The 19937-nt window shown below is 57.3% G+C and overlaps 5 protein-coding genes across 5 annotated transcripts; all 5 read right to left on the bottom strand.

Annotated features, from left to right (window-relative positions):
- LINJ_35_2410 (conserved hypothetical protein) lies at window positions 1-426 on the bottom strand (the record flags this gene model as incomplete). Its single annotated transcript, XM_003392765.1, has 1 exon — window positions 1-426. A coding segment is annotated over one exon (426 nt), but the record flags the coding sequence as incomplete, so codon positions are not given.
- Window positions 427-2185: 1759 nt separating this feature from the next.
- On the bottom strand, window positions 2186-3640 carry LINJ_35_2400 (metallo-peptidase, Clan MG, Family M24; the record flags this gene model as incomplete). The annotated part of the gene is made up of 1 exon (XM_001469009.1): window positions 2186-3640. One exon carries the CDS (start codon window positions 3638-3640, stop codon window positions 2186-2188), a length of 1455 nt encoding a protein of 484 aa, XP_001469046.1.
- A 1129-nt stretch (window positions 3641-4769) lies between these two features.
- Window positions 4770-6803, bottom strand: LINJ_35_2390 (putative ribonuclease; the record flags this gene model as incomplete). The annotated part of the gene is made up of 1 exon (XM_001469008.1): window positions 4770-6803. The coding sequence occupies one exon, from the start codon at window positions 6801-6803 to the stop codon at window positions 4770-4772; it is 2034 nt and encodes a 677-aa protein (XP_001469045.1).
- A 3232-nt stretch (window positions 6804-10035) lies between these two features.
- Window positions 10036-12795, bottom strand: LINJ_35_2380 (conserved hypothetical protein; the record flags this gene model as incomplete). Its single annotated transcript, XM_001469007.1, has 1 exon — window positions 10036-12795. One exon carries the CDS (start codon window positions 12793-12795, stop codon window positions 10036-10038), a length of 2760 nt encoding a protein of 919 aa, XP_001469044.1.
- Window positions 12796-16020: 3225 nt separating this feature from the next.
- LINJ_35_2370 (putative protein kinase) lies at window positions 16021-19407 on the bottom strand (the record flags this gene model as incomplete). Its single annotated transcript, XM_001469006.1, has 1 exon — window positions 16021-19407. The coding sequence occupies one exon, from the start codon at window positions 19405-19407 to the stop codon at window positions 16021-16023; it is 3387 nt and encodes a 1128-aa protein (XP_001469043.1).
- Between the last annotated feature and the right edge of the window lie 530 nt (window positions 19408-19937).

Below are 19937 nucleotides of genomic sequence, written 5' to 3'. Positions count from 1 at the left end.
TAGCCTGCGGGGCCGACTGTCATCCTCCCTCAGCCAAGTGCCGCTGAAGAACTGGTTGTCACTCATCTGCACCGACTTCTCTGGTGCGTGGTAGAGTCCATCGTGAACGGGTTTCGCCTGAGCCCCTGGCGAGGACGACGGAGGAGGCGCTCCAGCGCCAGTTGACGAGCGCTTAATATTATGCGCCTCCACCGACGCTCCTCCAGCCCCCCTCTGCAGGGATGGTGGCTGAGCGGCAGCGGCACTGCCGTACTTCTGCGCTTTGGTTTGCTTGATGGTGTTGAACAGAGATGCTACTTCGTCCAAGTCGGAGGTGGAGGGGGAGGCGGTGGACATGGCGATTACCTTGTTGGTCGTGTGGTCCTTCTTCTTGGAAACCGATGGTGTCTGCTTGGCAGAGGCGCGAGGCGCCTGCTTCGACTTCATCTTGGGGTTTTATTGCTCTTGCGGCACCGCTCTCAAGTCCCGAAAACGGTGCATGGGTCCCTTTTGCGAGCTGGGCACAAACAGCCACAAAGAGGAGGGGGGCTGGTGAATAGATGCAGCACTCTGTGGTCGTGGGAAAGGGGAGGAAGACGGCGGCGGCGGCGGCGTGTCTCTCTGGCGACTGTCGGAGCATAAAAGGAGAACGAAACGGGAAGAATGAGCGAGTAGCGGGGCCCTTCATGAGAAGGACGTGGAGGTGAGTAAAGGAAGCGCACGCGCACACTCGCGCGCCCATCAACCGCCTCTCATGTGCGTCCAGCTTGCCCTTCCAATCCATACAAGAGGACAGAACACACGCATTTCCCGCTTGCGCAGGGCACCTCCCTAACCTCGCAATCATGGCTAATCATGTTGCCACCGCAGGTATCCTGGAAAACAGAAAGTTTTGACGAGTGTGAAGCCTCGTTTTCCCCCCGTTTTTAGCAGGGCCCTCCGCCTCACGAAAACTGCTGTCACTCGCTCTGTCCATGCTTTTTTTGTTGTTGTTTTCAACTGTCGTGATTCTTCTTTCGATGGACCTCGAAAGGAGTTTCTTATGTTGTTTGTTTCTACCTTTTTTCTTTCACCCGTTCCCGATCAACAGAGAGTAGCGCCGCACCCTCACCACGCTTATGTCCCCCTCCCCTGATCACCACCATTTCGCGCAAAAAGAGCGCCAGAGAACACTCGATTTCGGTGGGAAGGCGGGTGAGGTGCGGTCTGAGGAGCCGCGCACGAAGACGAGAATTCAAAAAGAGATAAATGCGAGGAAAGGAGCAAGGATGTCAACATGCACGCACTCACACGCTTTCAAAGGCAGTGACGGAGAAGAGCAAGTCGAAGAGCAGAGCAACATGAAAGGAGCTGAAGAAGCGAAGGGAAGGCCGCGATGAGACCTGCACGCCGAGCGAGAAAAGAAGGCTAGGAAGACCGGGTCGCCTGTAACGGCTTTTATCAGTCGTCTTCGAGTCCTTCATCACGCACAGCGTGCAACTACACCCAACCTGTCTCTTCTGGGTTGCTCTCATCTAGCCTTTTCGTGCACATTCTCAGCAATCCGTGCGCCAGTGCCACGCGAGCGCGGACCGCTTCTTTCATTCTTTCTGACCTTCTCGCCTGCACTCCGACAGTTGCTGCCTCAGCAGCCGCTCCCTTCGAGCGAGTTCATCACTCTCTCTCTCTTCCGCCCGCATCCCAAACAGGAGACAAGCTCCCAAACCGCAACGAGCAGAGCGAAAGCACAACAATGAAAAAGAAGCGAGTTGCTGCTCGAGACTCATCCGAGGCACGCACCAAAGCAGAAAGAAAAACATGTGTTGATACACAAGAAAACACTTAACCATTCTGCGCATGCACGCAGACAAACACACCGGAAGGCAAACAAGAACAACAAAGAAGGCGCAGATGTATTTATGTGTGTGGGTGGGTGTGCCTGGTCTTTTCCTATGATCATATAGAGAGAGAGACGCACACCTTCACAATGGGATTTGGCCGAGTCCATCCGACTGTCTTTGTCAGTGCAGGTGAATGCGCGCGTGCATGCGTGCAAGTTTCCATCTGCTTTGGCCCTATTATCTGGGTCTGTTTTCCTTGTCGGCTCTACGGACGGTTCACACCAGAGGCGGTAGTGGCACGCATATCAGGGGTTTGGACACCGTAGAGCAAAAGACCCACCCGGCCAGCGTCCCGAACGCCGCCCCTGTCGCGGTCACAGCTGGATTCAGTTGTGGTACACCTCCACCTCCTTCGTGAAGGGCGCACCCGCCATCGTTCTCTCGATCTCTTCCACCGTTCGTGGCACTAGAGTGTAGTTCACCACGCCGTCCTTCGTGACCAAGACGTCACTCTCGATGCGCACGCCACCGAAATTCTCGTACCCCTCGAGCTTTTCCATGTTCAGGTGCTCCCGCACATCCGGGTTCGCCTTCGCCATCTCCAGAAGTGCCGTGTTAAAGTAGCAGCCAGGCTCGATGGTCATGTAAAGCCCCTCCTCGATCGTGCGCGCAGTGCGCAGACGGCAGCAGTCCTTCTTCGTCGGCCGCTCAGGGCAACCCTCCATGTAGCCGCCAACGTCGTGCACGTCGATGCCGATAAGGTGGCCGAGGCCGTGTGGTTGGAAGTACTGCATGATCTCCTTCGTCATGAGCGTTTCGATGTCGCCCTTGAGGATGCCCGCCGCGATCAGGTGCATGCAGATCGTGCGGATGGCGAGCAGGTGCATGTCCATCCACTTAACACCCGGCTTCATCGCGCGCATCACCCTGTCGTGCGCGTCGAGCACCGCGTTGTAAATGGTCTTCTGCGCCTCGGTGAACTTGCCGTTCACAGGGAAGCTGCAGGTGATGTCGGCCGCGTAGCCGCGGTAGTTGCCGCCCATGTCCAGCAGCGCCATCGTGCCGTCCTCGATCACGCAGTTGTTGTCCGGGTAATGCAGGGTAGCACCGTGGGAGCCCGTGGCGCAGATGCAAGTGTAGCTCACACGGCGGCAGCCGCCATTGTAGTACACGTCGTGGAGGAATGTAGACTCGAGATGGTGCTGCGACATGCCGGGCTTCGCGATCTGCATCACTTTGACGTGCGCGGCGCTTGACACCTTGCACACATACTTCAGCACATCAGCCTCAAGGGCCGTCTTGTAGCAGCGCTGCGAACTCAGCACGCGGTAAAGGTAGTCGGTGGACGTTGCCAGCGCGGTCCCCTCCGGCAGCTTCGCCTGCAGCACCTCGAGACCGCTGTCCGTGTTCGTGCCCTTCAGCACCTCGGCGGTGTGTACCCCACTGCTCATCAGCACCTGCTCCATCTCGTCCACGTAGTGCACCTCTTCCACCTCCAGCTGCGCCTTCACGCCCTGCGGTGTCGGCAGCGGGCCCATCCACGTCGCGAAATCCGCCGGCAGCCGCGGAATGAAGAAGAAGCTCTTGCCGCCCGCGAGCACAGCACCGTACGCGTCCGGGATCTCCGCGCCGAAGAGGTAGTGGAAGTAGCTCTCCTGCACGAAGAGGTAGTTACAGTCCGTCGAGTTCACGGGCACCTCAGAGGCGGCCTGCAGCACCGCTGCGTGGCCACCCTCCGGGAACGCCTGCTGGAGCGACGCACCCAGCCGCTCACGCTGCTCTCGATACATCTTCATCGAGATGGGGAAAGGGTACGCCAAGCTCTTATCGTGTGCAGACATTGTCGAAACGGCACCACACGAAGTGAACAAGAGAAATGTAATAAAGAATGAGAAGTGCTGCAAAGACGCCAACGTACGGCCGTATCTGCTCAAGTGCAGGAGCGGGAGCAGGGAGGGTGTGGGGGTGGTGAGTGTCGATTTTGATGTACTTGGCTTGCTCTCCTCAAGTCGATAGCGCAGCCACAGGAGAACTCCGTAGCGCTGCCCGTGACAAGTGGGCAGAGGAAGACGGGAAAAGGAAGGAAGGGCCAGTGGAGGGGTTGGGGTGCGGCGAAAGGAGCAAAAACGAACAAAAGAAAAACGGGGAACAGCAGAGCTCTTCTAGAAAACACCAAAAAGAAGAGAAAAAAAAACGGAAAGAGATGGAAGAGGACAAAGAGGTGGCATGTTGTCGAGGGGGCACATGAGGGAGAGAGGAGGGGGGGCAGCGTGAAGAACGGAAGCCCGTCAATGTGGCACTCACGGCTACACAGAGAGAGAAAGAGAGAGCGCTGTTAACCGATGCGAAGGAAAGCCTGCAAGAGAGGGAGAGTCGTGCCCCCTTCCCTTCGCCTTTCTTGCGCCTCGCATCAACTTTCGTGTTCCTATCAGGCATTTTTTTTACTCTGGCTCTGTGCCTCCCCACGGTCACTGCCTCCAACTCCCATTTTTTGGGCTGCTGCACCGTGTGGTGGACCGTGAAGATGCTGCCGCCTACTCCGTTTTGTTGTCTTCCGTGTCGCATGCTGCTCCAAGCTGCAGCACCTCCACAAGCAGGCGCAAACGTGACGAAGAGAGAACGACACAAAAAAAGAGATAGCGAGAGAGAGACGGAGACAGAGGAGGGACGGGGTGGTAGTGCATGGCGAGCGGGAATGGCCAAGATGGCAACGCCGCTGCACAATCTTTAAGTCATGTCGCAGAACGCTTCGCCTTTTTTCTTCCTTGTTTGCGCTTGTTCACCGATGCACAAAATGTGTCCCTTAACTGCACTCTGTGAACCGGAGCCCACGTTGGCATGATGGCACGGTCAACGCAGGTGGGCGGGTACACACACATACGCAGTACTAGTGAGTGTCCTCAACCCTTCCCTCTCTCTAGCACCTGCACAACCGCGCGCTCTCTCCTTCGCTTCTATCCATGCGTGCGCTCACAGCGCGATGTGATACAGTTCGATCTGCGAGCGAGCCCTAGCGCACAGCGCCTCTCTCATCACCTGCATCAGGTCCGGCATCTGGCACGCAGCACCTACTGGTTGAATGGTATAGCCGCTTCCTCGGTACATCACCACGGCTGTGATACCACACCCCGCGAGCGCCTCACGTATCGTATCCGCCCGCAGCCCTGACTTGTTCGTGAGGTAGTACACGTTTGCAGTCGCTTCCTGCAGCACGCTGTCCACGCTGCCTTGCAGGTTGATCGACATCAGCGTGGTATAGGTGGCCAAGAAGTTCTCATACACTTTGACGCTGACGTTGGCATTTTCGAGTCCGCACTTGGCAAACGCAAAGAGCTTGCCAGTGAGCAAGGCATCGAAGGCCGCGTTGTGGGCCAGCAAGTGCTGCGTGGCGTCACGGCCACCAGAGACGAGCGGGTCAAAGATAAACGACACGTGTGGCCCGATAGAGCTCACTTTGCTCATCTCATCAACCACGCTCGAGAGCTTCCCCGTGAAGTTCCCCAAGCCCTGAAGCGGTCCAGCGCAGCTGAGGATGCGCGTGTCGAAAAGTGACGGGAAGTGCCGGCGCACCAGCGACTTAAAGGACGGCAGGTCCGGTGGCATGTTCTGCGGCCCGTAAAGGGCGAGCAGCAGAAACATCACATCCGTGTAACCGTTGTAGAAGACGATGGGCTTCCGTTGCACTTCGGTCGCATATAAGAGAGTCTCCAAGAGGGCACTGCCGTAACTATGAGAGACGAGACTGGAGCCGCACCTGCTGCCCCAGCTGCTGGAGATGGCGGCCCTCATAAATTTGCGGCTCATCTTCGTCATCCCGATTGCCGCCAGCGCGTCCATCTCGTCCTTGAAGAGCTTGTCTCTCGTGTAGATAGACTCTGGCAGCGCCGACTCTGGAACATTGCCACGCGCGAAGGAGATAAGGGGACGAAGTGCTCCGACGTAGAACTGCTTCACCCTGGCTGCCGCCATATCACCGGACCCCGCATCCGGGAGAGCGATGACAAACCTTACTAGCTGCAGCTCGCCTGGAGAGAGGGGAAGCAACTCGTCTAGTTTCCTGCCGATGCATTCCTTGTACCCTGGCAGCACGGTGTGCGGCTGTGCCAGCAGGTTCATCTGCTGCAACTTCGCCTCCGCTTCCTTGGCGAGTTGGGCGGCCGCCACCTTTATCGGCGCAAAGCGCAGCCCTTCTTTCACCCAACGCGTGAGGTCCATGTCGTTCTTGACGAGGAACTCGGCGGTGTCGATGTTGAGCGTGACGTCCGCCGCAGAGTCGGTTGCAGCCGGGAACGTCAGCGCAGAGAACGTGTGCACCTTGTAGCGCGCCACCGGCGCCTCGAACGCCGGCGCACCGGTGGCGGTGATTTCTCTTCGATAGCTGGCAACAGCACGACTGAGAGCCTCTAAGAAGCGGTAATGGTACCGCAGGCCAGGGAGCGACTGAATTGGCGGTGCCGGCTCCGCCGTGGCACGAATGTCGCTGGCCCTTGCAACGACCTCCAGCGACTGCGCAACAGCGACCATTTGCTCAGTTATGTACTTGAACGCCGAGGTGAAGCCCGCGGCCGCGCCGTTCGCGCTCGTCAGCATTCTCTCCACCACGGTCGTGGTTTCCGCATAGGTGGTGCGATTTGCGACGTCCGCCGCCAAGAACTCCGCCACCTCCTTCCGCAGGTGAGCCGCCGCCGAAGAGGGTGCCGTCAAAGACGCTGCTCCGCTCGCGCTCGTGGCCCCTTCGGCGTCACCGGGAACCAGCTCCGTGAAGACGGAGATGCCGATCTGCACCATGCTGTACGGCTTAATAGCCTGCAACTTTGCCGGATATAGGTCAGATGGCTTTCGCGTGAGGGAGTGGAGAGCTTGCTCCGGAGTTTCCGCGTCAGCTTCGGCGCCGTCATGGTCGATGCCGGAAAACTCCAGGTCCACCGCAAAGAAGGAGCAGTCGCGCAAAAGTGTGCCAACGTAGGGCAACAGCGCCACCGCGTTACTGTTGGTAATCTCCATCGTTACCGGCTGCGTTTCAGAGTTCTATGCGCGTCGCAAGCCGCAGGTTCACGTGACGGGAAAGGAGGAGGTGGGAGAGGGGATAAGGCCGGCGTCGAGGGGTGGGTATCCGAGACCCAAAGATAGAGAGCGTGTCAGTGGGAGCAGCAATAAGAGAGAAAAACGACAACTTGGCAAATGCGTATATATACATGCTCGAGCGTGCGAATGCGTATCTATGTGCGAGCGTGCGGACGTGCGTGAGTCGGTTAGCTTTTGTGTACGGATAAAGTATTCACGCAAGAAAAAAGGGGGGAGGAGATAAGTAAGCATTCGAGAAAGCGGTCTCAGAGTGCTGCAGTGCGTGATTGTGCTAACGCTACCAACGTCACCGCAACTGAGCACAGAGAAAGGAGGGATGCGAACGTCGCGATCCGCCTCCGCGCACACACAAAAACGCTTACGTAGAGCCCGGCGAAAAACAAAGCGATAAACCGAAAGGCTCACACAGATGGAATACAAAAGGGGGTGAGGTGAGAAGAGAACGAGCAGCAGAAGAAGGTGGGCTTGCGGAGGGAAGAAAGTGTGTTGGAGATGATAGCGTGCGTGCGCTGAGAGCGCACGATGCGCCCGTGCGAGACGGATGACGGATGACGTATGTGTGTGTGTGTGTGTGTGCGAACACTTGCGCTCTTTCCCCAGCGTGAGAGAGAGAAAGAGAGAGAAGAGGAGTGAGAGAGTTGCACCGAGGCGAGTCAGCGAGTCCGCGCATTCGTCTCCACCGATCCGACTGCCGGGCTGGTGTGTGCGGTTATGCCGCCTACAGCGAGGGCCGCGCCGGCGGGAACAGAGCGCCGCTTCTTGCACAGGCGCATCGGTACCCGTATATGCTCGTGCCTGTGTACGGGCGAGAGGGCGGGGCCACCCGTCCTTGCAGCGTCCTGTCGTAACCGGGTGACGACATCAAGGAACTCGCATGGGCGAGACCTACTCGGGAGGCACAGACAGTGGAAATAAAGAGAGAGAAGGAGCCGCGAGGCCAGTGGGGCCCTGCGACAAAAGGGAGACCAGAAGCAACGCCGGCACCCGGAGCGACGATGTCGTCTCCACTCGACGCTGTAGACCCAATCGCCCTCCACACCCACCACCGATCGCGTCGCGCCTTCATGCACAGAGAGCAGCGCACAAAAAAAAGGCTAAAAAGAGCAAAGAAAAGAGCGCGTCCTCTTTTCTTTTTGCCCGCGGCGGCTCGTGCACACTCGCCTGCCGGCGGAGGAAGGAGGTAAGGAAGAAGAGAGCGCGAGCGCTAGTCGTCAGTGCTCACTATCCAAGGCGCGCCCTCGTGATAGTATGAGTGCATAGGGGTGCATGCGTGTGTGCGTATAGATGTGTCTGTGAATTATTGTGTGAGGAAGCTTGCCTCGATGATCAAGAAGGAATGTAGGTTGTTATCCGTGACTTTAGGGCGGTGAACATACAGAAGGAAGCATGCACGTATTTACGCACCTGCGTCACAGCGCGGGCCTGCTGGACAAAGTGGAGAGTAGAGGGAAGCATGGTTGAGTCGAGTCGTTCGTGTTGTCCGACACACGGTCGTGCTCCCTCGAGTATCCTGTTGTTTTTTGGTGCTTTCCAGATCACAGTCCGATACCAGCACGTCCTCGTATCTCCTTCCCTCCCTTGTCCCTCGCCACCCAGCCCCTTCTTTGCCCTCCTCACCTCCTGCCGCTTGGTATCAGCCCCAGTTGTGCCGTATCACGCGCAGTATGCCACAACACAATCTCGGGGAGTACCTGCAAGAGAAAAAAAGGGAAATCCAACTGAGCAGGCCATGTTCGAGATATGGCATCGTCCAGTTTTGCCTGCGGGCACGTATGTATGCCGGTGTGTGTGTGTGTGGGGGGGGGGGGGGGCAAGAAGATGAGAGGGAGACAAAGACGAGGGCTGCCGCCCCACACACCTGTCAAAACGGCCCCTACTTAGCAGAGACCAAGTCCTGTGCACTGCCGCCACCCCCGGCTTCTCTCCTCCACTCAACACCTCACCCCCTCTCCATAACTCGTACGAAGGGGGATGACAATGGGCGACGAGTGCTCTCGTGCACGCTTACTGCGTCATCTGCGAGTGCGCACATAACGCAGAGTACAGGAAAGGGGTAGGACAGGCCTGCCTGCGTGTCTGTGCATGCTCTCTTTGATCGTCAGCTAATCTGCTGTTTATGCATTTTTTTAACGGTTGCTGTTGAATTGAGAGTGGCGGTGGCTAGCGCCATAAGCAGCTTCGCCCTCGTCAGCTCGTCGATGCGCTGCTTGCTTTCTCCCAATCATACACCGCGCCTCGGCATCAGCTCTGTGTCGTCCAGAGTACCCACCCCACGCCTCCTCCATTCCCTCTCCTCCACACCGTTACCTCGAAGGAGCGACAGGTACAACAACGCGCGAGCAGAGTGGGGTGGGGAGGGCCGGGTACGAGAGTAGAGGCGACCGCAACGCTGAGGGGAGCAAGCCAAAAGAAAAGGCTGTGCGCCAGGCAGGGCGTGAGAGAGAGGGTAAGCAATGGAGGAGACCACGAGAGAAGGCGAGCGCATAAGACGGGAGAAGTCGCTGCCGTACACGGATACCAATGAAAAGACAATGACGCAAGATCAGAGAAAAAGAAAGGTGGGGCGCAGCGAAGACAGATGGGGACGTGGCGACAACAGGTAGATGATGAACGGAAAGATGGGCAGAAACCAACCACACACACACACACCTCCCTCCCTCAGCTTGCTGCCCCACCCTCCTCTCTCCATTAGACGGCAAGACCCAATTACACAGGTACAAAGACATACTTACAACACCACCGCACGCACGAACTCTCCCATCTCTCGGCTTGAATTCCACTTTTTTGTCGTCTTGGTGTTGTTCGTTGAACCGAGGAGAGAACAGAATTAACGAGGCCACTGCTGGAGCGGGAACAGAAGAGGAGCTCACAAAACACAAACAAAAGGGATCGAAGAACGGAGGTGCGGCGTGTGCAAACATAGAACCGAAAGAAAAAAAGTGAAGGAACAACCCGATATGCAGGCGTGCCCAAACGCACGCCAACGGTGGGCTGTTTCTTGCACAGAGTCCACCGTTGGTGACCGTGAATGTCACGTCTGCCTTCCATATCCTTTGTTATATTTTCTTTTTTCTTCCGCCTGTTCATGGTCAGCTGACGACGGCGGCACACCTCTGCCTCAACCACAACAGACTTCTCGCCCTCTCCCACCCTACTGAAAGCCGTACCGTTCGTACAGCTTCTTGCGGGTGGGCTCTGTGCAGGCGGCAAGCGCCTGGCGCCACACGTCGGGGTTCGCTCGTGAAGCGTTCGAAAGCAGATCACGGATCATGCGGCTTGCCTCCACGCCCTCCACTGCCACGGAGCAACCAAGATCGCAGAAGAGCACAAGATTGCTCACAACAGCACTCGGCTTCCGCTGCACTGCCATCAGAAAACCGTTCGTGCCCGCCTCCAGCAGCGACGATGACTCGCGGACGTTGCGCACGAAGCGGCAAAACGCACCTGCAAAGAGCTCCACGGAGCAGCCCGCCTTCGACTCCACGTCGGCGTCGACGTACAGCATGACGCCGAGGCACAGCGACACATTCTCTGCCATGTTGCGCATATCCGACGTGATGTCGGTCTGTCCCAGCAACTTCGCAAAGAGTGCAAACAGCTGCGACATGGTCGGGCTTGCCTGCATCGTCGGAGCGCCAGTGCCATCCACTCCATGCTCCAGCAAGTTGCATACCGCCCAGGCAACATTGCTGACCACCGCGTAGCACGACTCGTCGGCCATCGTGACATTCTGCACCGCCACGTCGCAGAACTGGGGGAGCACCTGCTGCAAGTGCGTCGGGCACGTGCGTGCCACATCGCTCGCGAGGCAGAAGCCGTTCTGCCGAATGTGAGGTGACGCGTCGGAGAGCATGGAGAGCGTCAGCTGCATGAATACCGGCTCATTCTGAGCCACCAAAGGCTCCAGTCCCGACCCCATGGCGTCAAAGAGTCCACTCAGCAAGATAGACGAGGTCACAGTGAACTCCTCATCCGGCGGAATGTCGCCCGACTGAAGGGCGGCGTGTCGCTGCTGCAGGTGCTCACGCAGGAGCGAGAAGCTGCGGTTGAAGATCTCGCCAGTCATGGGCTGCATCGCGGGCCCAAGCGTGGCGCACACGGTTGCCATGCAGTCGAACAGGCTCCACAGCAGGGGGCTGTCATTCGGAGTCTGCGACCATAGTTGGCCCAGCGGCGCAAGAAGGGTAGAGATGAGTTCCTCGCTGCCACGCACAGCAGCGCCCAGGGTCTGGCAGACAGACTGCACTGCCTCCAAGAGAAGCACGCGGTTCTTGAGCTGATAGGCGCCGAAGCATGTCGCGATGGAACGCACAATCGCCGGGGCAGCCGCGTCCACCTGGCCTTCCTCCGCCATTTCCAGCATGCTGCGCAGCGCCTCGACGGCGGCGCTCTGCACCATCTTGGACGCGTTCTCCATCTTCCGCAGAATGCACGCCATCAGCCGCTCCATCAACGGATGGTTCGAGAGGAAGTAGCTGCCGAGGCGAGTACATGACCAGAGCGAAATGCTCACTACGAGAAAATGCGTATCAGCCGCCTCGAGCAGCTGCAGAAGCATCGGGCAAATATCAGGCAGAAACTGCACCAGGGAGTCGTAGCAACCCTCGCAAAATGCACCGATTGCAAGCACGCCGGCCTCCTGCTGGCGCCAGCCGGCCGGCCCAGACCGTATCATCCCCTCGACACAGCTCAGCACTGGCAGAAGAAGAAGGTCGCCGTAGTACTGACTGAGTTCATCTAACGTCAACGCCGAAACGCGGCGCAGGTTCCACTCCTCCACCTCGTCGTCGTCCTCGCCGTCATCCTCCTCCTCGTCGTTGCCGCCGTCGCCAGCGGCCTTGTTGAGCTCTGTGTAGTGGCGCGGACGAATCGAGTCGATCTTGTCCGGCACCTGCCAGTCCTCGGCGCTCGCCTGCAGCATACCGATCTCCATCTCGGAGTAGATCATCGACCGAATGATCACCGGAATTATTTGCACGACAGTCGACTGGGCCACCTCAGCAAAGTGAGGGAAGTGCAAGATGGCGCGCCAGAACTCCGTCGCCTCAATACGGAGACTCTCCTCCTCTGCGTTGGCCGGGGCAGCCCCGTTGCCTGCAGTGGTCGCCTGGTACATGAGCTGCCCGATCTGCCCAAACAGGTCGTCGTCAATCTCTTGGTAGAACGTGAGGGACAACGTAATGCAGCGAATGCACTGTGTGGCAATGGCTTGAGAGAGGGGTGCCTTTAGGTTGTCGAAGCACGCCTGCACGACGCTGGTGATGCCGCCCTGCAGACTCTTGTAGCTGTTCGACTCGAAGTCCATACCCGCGTGTTCCAAAATCAGTGCGACAACCTCGAGGGCCTTGACGCGTGTCTCGAGCGCATCTGCTCCGGTCGTGCCAAAGACGGTGGACGTGAGGTACGGCAGCGCAGCGAGCAGCACCGGCTTTGTCAGCCCCGCGGCATCGAGCAGCGGCATCGCATCGTCAACGATGTACGACAAGGTGCGGATGGCACCGTGCACCGCGCCAAGTTCGTTGCTCCGCTGGGTGAGAATGGTACCGAGTTGTCGGACGACCGCTTCCGCAGGCCACAGTCCCTCGCGCACGGCCACGCTAATAATACTGCCGGCGACGTTTCGGATGATGCGCTGCGGGTCGGCGACCGCCTGCTCGCACACCGCCGATTGAAGTTGCGCGTTCTGTGCACATGCAGGGTCTGCGAGACTATTCTTGAGCTGGAAGCCCACTAGCTGCCGCCCGCGTAGATCAGCCTGCTGCGAGACGAAGATTTCCGCACAGCTGGAGAAGTAGGCGGTGGCGTTCAGCTTCAGCTGCTGGAGCTGGAGATCACCTGCATGGCGCGTCTCGGCGACAGGGCTGGAGGCAGCCGCCAGAGCCGCAAGGATCTGTGATGCAATGGAAGTCATGGATAGGCACAAGAGGGCTTGCACTCACCCCACCGTCGTCGAAGCTTATCTGCCTCTGTGGACCTGTGTGTGTGTGTGTGTATGTCGGTTGGAATGGCGAAGCCCGAATACTCAAAGTCAAGAAGGATACAAGTCGACCCTTAACCTATGTAATTCTTTTTCTTCACGGTAGGTGAGCGCTCTGTGTGTGTTTGTGTGTGCAAACTCGCAGATGGCAACTCGAGTAGGCCTCTACCGTGTCAGCAAGCGTGAGCGCGTGATGTATTGTCGGCGTGAGAGAGACACACCGACACAATGCTCAAAAACCTGTGCGTCTTTGCTGCAAATCTGTACTGTATTTTTCTCCCCTTTCCTTATCGTTTTTTTTTGTTTATTAAACACCCCTCCCCCTCTAGGCAAGCCCGCAGCCCCGCCGATCCGGGACAGGGGAGGGGAGGGACAAGAGGGGAGAAAGCGAGGAAGAGAGAGGGAGCAAAGTGGACTCTGGCGACCGTCATCGTTCAAGAACAGTGCTATTCCCTGTCCTCTTTTTGCTTTCGCGCAGCGCGACACGAGACATCTCCGTTCCCTCTGAGCGTTTCCGCCCAGCCCGCTGAAGCGGAGAAGTACTGGTGCAGAGGAGCACCCGCGTCAGCGCTTGCTCCCGCCGCCAAATGCGTGCCCTTGCGTGCACGCGGCAATATCGCTTTGCCCTCCTCTTTGCATTGCTTGCGGAGGCAAAAAAAAAAAAGTAGCTGCAGAGGGAGGCGAGAGAGGGCGTCAGCCTCGTGCAGCGGCGCGGCGGAAAAGGTGTGGCAAAAGTGGTCAGACGCACACCCTTTCAGATAGACACCCATGCTCACGTGCATGCAGGTGCCTGTGCCTGCAGAGTCGGCCAGTCGCGGGTAGGGGCAGAAGCATGAGTTCGCAGTTGTTTGCGCTCCCTCTGTTTTTTTTTCGGTTGGTTGGTTGGTTGGTGTTTCCTTGTACCAAAGTAATAACGAGGAGAAGCATAGAAAAAAGAACATCATGATCCGATGGAGCCAAGAGTTAATATGAGAGGAGCTACACAAGAGAGAAGCGAAGAAAGCAGGGCACATGAACACATGAACGACCATAAATACGCACTCACACACAGAGAGAGAGAGAGAAAGGAAGTAGGTGAGGGGAGAAGAAAAGAGAATAAACAGCAAGGCACGCACGGCTGATCCGCTCATAAAAACACTGTGAAGTGTTTTTTTTTGCTTTTCCATGTGTCCGCTTTCTCTCTTCCGTAAAACATGAGGTCGACTCCACGTTACCAGGCCTGCCACAGAGGCCCCATCGCGTGGTGCGAAGCCACCGTAGACACATGCATCACAGCGAATGCGCCGACTCACTTACCTGAGTACGGCCCCTGACACAATCTCTGCCCGCCCATCCGCCATGCAGGTTACCTCACAGCTCCGCCCATTGTACTGGTGGCCACCTGGCGTGTATCCCCGTAGGGGTGGCACGCAGGCTCCCCATAGCAGCAGGGAAATGTGAGGGGCGGGTGTGGGATGTGTTCGAGTCACGCCGACAATCTGCCCAACCCAATAATCGCACGTGTGCAATGCCGCAGGTCTCTCCAACGCAACGCCGTCCAGGACCTGACCGCCGGCACCAGTAGCCATACATCGCTTCGACTTGACTGCGTTTTGGGCATCTGACCCTATCACCACCACAAGTGGTTCGGTATTGAAAGAGAAAAGGGAAGATGACTGGTTTTCCCATACAGTAGGGCACTGATCCCCGAGTTGCCACACCGGGATGGTGCCCCTGTCATCGGAAGATCAGTAGTATACCGGCAACAAGATCATCGGCGTGCACCGTGAGGTGAGGCACAGGCATAAGTGCGCGCGTGCACCCTCGATTGTCGACGCGCGCCACAGCACTCGATCCGGAACGCGCGCTAGATGAGTCCTTCCGCCCCAATAAATGGTTGTCGCGCATCAAAGACGTGATGAAACAAAAGGAAGAGAAAAGGGGGAAAACGAGTGCGCCGTTTTCCATGACGCTCCTTTTTCTTTTGGGGCTTGCCTTGTTTACGTTCTGTTGTGCTGTTTTCGTACCCCGTGTAGGCCCTTACTCATGCCTTCCCTCTCTTCCAGCGGTTTGAAGGGAAGACTATGGTACATAAACGCGGGAAAGGAGGGGAAAAGAGCACAGGAGGCGGCGCGTGACAGAAGCAACGGGCCAAGGAAGCAAGCAACAAAAAAGGAAAAAGGGAGAAGCTAAAGGAAATGTGCAAGCAGCACCACACAAATGTTTTGAAAAGGCGGTGGGCAAAACCGATCAACTGAACAAAAAAGGCGCTTCTTTGTGTGTTTCGCTACCTGTGAGGGGAAGGGGAGAGTTGACGAAGGGGTAGGGAGGGAGGGGGGCGTGTGTGTGTGGGCAAAGGTGGGCGGCGTGCATAAGCACATCAACATACATACATATAAGGTACACTGACGAGCTTCCAGGCAGAGTCCAAAAGACCAACATAAGAACACCACAAGAAAAAAAAGAACAATACCAAACAAAAAAAGCGGAAAGAGACCAGAAGAACAAAAATCAAAACAAAAAATGGCGGACTACGATGAAGATGAAGAGAGGAAAAGGTCGGAAAGGCAGAACAAAAAAAAACGAAGAGTGCTCAACACAAAAAAAGAGGGGAGATGCTGTGGTAAGAGAGGAGGCGTGCGCATGGTTCGATGTTGCGTCCTAGAAGGGGGGGGGCAGACTTACGGGTAGAGAGACAGCGAGATGGAGCGAAACGTGAAGTATCTACAACTCTTCAAGAGTGCCGCAAGACCGAAAAGGGAAAAACTCCTCGACGCGCGAAAAGAAAAATTGTAACAGAACATAGTAACATCTTGAGACATGTGAAGGGGTGCCCCTCATCCACAGCTGGTCTTCACGGAGCTGAAGTCGCGTGATGCGGAAGAGGAGCACACAAAGGAAACTCAAAGCAGAGCGTTAGGGGGGAATGGCATGCCTTACACTACAGGCTTACCTCACCCAACACGAACTGAGAGTACAAGAAACGTGCGCTTATCCACGTGATGAGGATCACATGGCTGCAGTCTTGATTGATACATCGAACAAGTCTGCCTTCGGCTCTCTTGCATTCCGGTCGGTGAAAAAGAGCACCGCCGCTTTCCCTGCGTCTTTTTTGTTCTTCCCGTTCCCTCCGTATGGTCTCTGCCCCTCCCCCTCTCTGCTCTTCTATGACTGTCGATCTCATTTCCGAAAAACGGAGGAAAGCCGCTTCGAGACTGTGACGTGCGGCACCTGCTCAAAGGATGTCAAGGCCAGAACAGCCAGTTTACCGTCAGAAAGGCGCTCCTGCATCGGCCCTACGGGGTGTTTGTTGCCCACCGAGCCTGGAGACTGCACCACCGAGAGGTGCTCGTCTGGTGGCGCGGCAAGACAACGGTCAGTCGTGCTGACAGTCTTCGGGTTATGGTGTGTACTACAGCACCCAGCTGAGTTGCTGTCTCCCAAGCCGCTGATGCCACTACAGAGAACCGAATCGAGTAGCGGCGACACCGCAGAATTTGACTTGGGTGCAAACGTGGATTGGTAAGAGGTGAGGTCATCACTGACGGAGGCGCCGCTCGGTGTTTTCTTGCGGCGCATGAATTGCTGGAACCGGCTCTTGCTGCCTTTTGCGCCCACCCTTTTTCGGCTGTCCTCCTCCGCAATAGATGAAGGCGTCGCGCTGCTGGGCACCATCGTCTGCGCGACCGTCGATGGCATCTGTGCATTACACCAACTGACTTTTTCGGCCATCCCGTTTCTGGGCGCCGGCGTATCCTCGCTCGGAGTTGCCAAGTTGCCCGCCAGGATGCCGTTATTGGTGCGGGTTTCCCTGCCAGGTTGCTGCCCACTGTATCCGTGCTGCGACGAAAAGGAAGCCTGCGAGGAGGCACTCGATGACGTCAAGCTAAAGGTGAGGGAGTGCTCATCGAAGGTGCTTTGCAAGTTCACTATTGAGAGGGCAGCATCCAGCGACTGTAATCTGCCGTCCGAGGCGCGGCTTTCCAGGCTGCCGCGAGTGAGCGCGCGGCCACCGCCGTCATTGCTGCTGCGGCTGCCGCTCCGTTGCCTCCCCTTGCGAGTATCTCCCGCCGGTGAATGGGGGCTCCTCCGCGGAGGAAACAAGGAAGATCTAGTGCCTATGGGGCCGGCCTCGCTGGTTCGGTGGCACCTTGCCGCCACAGCGAGGACAGGGACGTGCGTCACATGTGCCTTTTCGCGGCTGGCGGTCAACGTCTTGCTGCTCTTGTTGGCGTCAGCGCACATCTGCATGGAGACCAGGGAGCCGACGAGCGACTTTCTGCTTAAAGGGGGCGCGCAGCCCAGTGGAATGAAGTTCCGAGCGTGCATGCATGCGCGAATCCATTCGACGTAGCGGCGCACAATGGTGCGCGTGTGCGCCGAGAGGACGGTCGTCTGCCGCACCACCTCGACCTTCACCGTTCGCGTGGCACCTCGTACCTCCTTCTCCGAGACGCCAAGGTCCCACAGGAAGCTGCGAGCAGCGCCGCCCGCCTCCATTGACAAGGCGGAAACGGCCCTAGGAGAAGAAACCACGCGAGGGAGAAGGATAGAGGCGTTCTTGTCCTTCGCCACTGAACTACACGCGAGCGGCAGCTTGAGTCCCTTGGCAAACGTCCCGGTCGACGACGCTGCCAAGCCGGCGGCGCGCTGCGCTGTGGAAGTGGAGGGGGATGCGTCGCCGTCCACGGAGGTCAAGGAACGAGTCCGCGTCGATGCCTCGAGGAACGCACTCTGCCGCATGGCGTACTGGAAGCTGTGCTGGTCGAGGAACGACTTGAGCCGCGCCAGCGACCAGCGATTGTTCGGGTTCTTGGCCAGCAGCCCGTTCAGCACGACCCGCCACTCCGCCGCCAGCAGCGTCCCGTAAATCGTCTTGCCGCACCACGGGTACCTCTGCGTCAGGATGTTTGCGCGCACATCGGCGTACGTGTTACCAAAAAACGGGGACATGCCAACTAGCATGCAGTAGAGCGTGACGCCGAGCGCCCAGACGTCGGTCAGGTGGGGATCCAGCAATTTTTTATTCACCGAGCTGTCAAACAGCTCCGGCGCGGTGAAGAGGAGCGTGCCACCGCCCAGGCGAGGTTTGCTGCCAACGCCATCATCATTGGTCGAATCACTACCGTCGGATTCGAAGGAGTGTTCGCTAATGAGGTCGTCGCTCATGCTGCCACGGTTTTTCTTCACAGCATTTTTCACCTCATGCCGAGTGGAGAGGATCTCGCTAACACCAAAGTCGCTGAGAAAAACGTGATGGTTGGTGCCAACCAATATATTGTCCGGCTTGATGTCGTGGTGAACGAGGTTTCGCTTGTGCATATATCGCAGTCCACTCACAAGTTGGCGCAGGTACAGCGCACAGATGTGCTGGCTAAGCGGCTTACACAGGAAAATCGTCGGATTACTGTTGATCTCCGCGTCGGTGAGGGACGCAGTATCGCCGTTGGCGGACTGCCGCACCGCGCAACGTATCAGGGCCTTGTTGCAGACCTCTCCGTTCAGCGGAATGCCGGCCTCGATAGACTCCAGGGCAGTGCTGCTGAGCTCCTGCGGTTTCAGCCGAACAACGGGCCCGTTTGGCACATACTCCATAATTAGGTAGAGTATGTGCGAATCAGGGTCGTCGATAACCTCGTATAGAGATACGCAGTTCCGGTGGCGCACTTTCTTCATGATGGCGATCTCGCGCTTCAGCGCCGCCTCCTGGTTGCTGCTGCCCAGGCCACCGATCCTCTTGAGAAGCTTCTTGTCAATTATTTTGATGGCTACCATCTGGCCGGTGTTGGTGTCGACTCCAAGCTTCACTTTGCCGTACGCGCCACGTCCTAGATTCGCGATCACCCTATAGCAGTTAATCATGCGGTTTCCCTGCTGATCGTACGCCATGGCGAGCTGATTCGTCTCATGCACCGGTGGCCGCATGAGGCTAGCCGTGCTCACTGCGGAGTGCATGCTATTGAAGGAGGTACGCTTTCGCCCCGACGTGTCGAGCAACGAGAGCGAGCCGGCGAGCGGCACTAATTGGCCCCTTGCCTTGCGCACCTCCTCGAGCAGCTCCACTAACGTGAGCACCACTGCCTCCACCTCCTCTTGATCTTTCTTGCGCAGCTGGCGTCGCAGCACGTCCTCGGCGCTCTCACCGTGAGCAGGGCAGAAGAAATCCTCCAGGTTGTGCATCCGCATGGCGTGCACAAAGTGCTGACCAGTCTTGCAGAGAATATCCGTGGCTGTCTTGTCACGGTTTCGGGCGCTGCTACGGCAACTCGCCGTCGATTCCTCGCTGGGCCGCCGCAGCTGTAGGTCGAAGTTCGAAAAGCTATTAGCATTGCTGACGCTCTGCTCTTGCACGTGGCCAGCACCGTGGACGTCCTCAGGAGAAGAGTTCTTGTCAAGATCCTTTAATAGATCATTGATGAGGGGGTTGTGCCCATCGTTCCTCGAGTAAGATGTTTTGGAGGCGGTGACTGCCGTGGGGGCGGCAGCGAAGAATGGGGCTGCATCCTTCGCCGAGGCCGGCGAAGACGGCTTGACATGGCCACTCGCCTTGCCTCGTGAGGTGATCATTCGACTGAGGGAAAGAAAACGCGGTCCGAAAGAGTCGCCCTTAAAAGGAAAAGGATAAGGGAATCGGAAAAGAACGCAACGACAGAAGAGGCGAGATACCTCCTAGGGGTGCCCGTTCTCCTTCACAGCCCCGAGTTGACCGATGCGAGATGACGTACACCTGAGAGACGCGATCGGGAGAACAAGATGGTGAGGGCGCGGCGATGAAAGAAATGAAAACCACAAAAGAAATGAGCCCCAAGCGTGCCGCAAATATCTTACAGAAAAAGGCAAAAGACGAAGAAAAAGAAAAAAAAGGAGCCACGCAAACGGCGTTACACCCCGATCTGGAGCAGGAAAACCGAAAGCACAATACACAACACACACAACACAGCTTTTCGACGAACCGGGCAGTAAGCTCGGCTTGCTTGTTTCGTCTTCTTTCCTCTTCTCTGCACCTCTAGCTTTACTCTCTCTCTCTCTCGCTCGCTCGCTCTCTTTCTTGCGGCTGCACTCGCAGCCCAGCAAAGCAGCAAGGCGTGTGTTCTCCG

Source organism: Leishmania infantum, chromosome 35, assembly GCF_000002875.2.
Source record: "Leishmania infantum JPCM5 genome chromosome 35".
In the NCBI taxonomy this organism is placed as follows: Eukaryota; Euglenozoa; class Kinetoplastea; order Trypanosomatida; family Trypanosomatidae; genus Leishmania; species Leishmania infantum.
The sequence above is the reverse complement of the archived record's forward strand: the minus strand, read 5'-3'. Positions and strand labels throughout refer to the sequence as shown.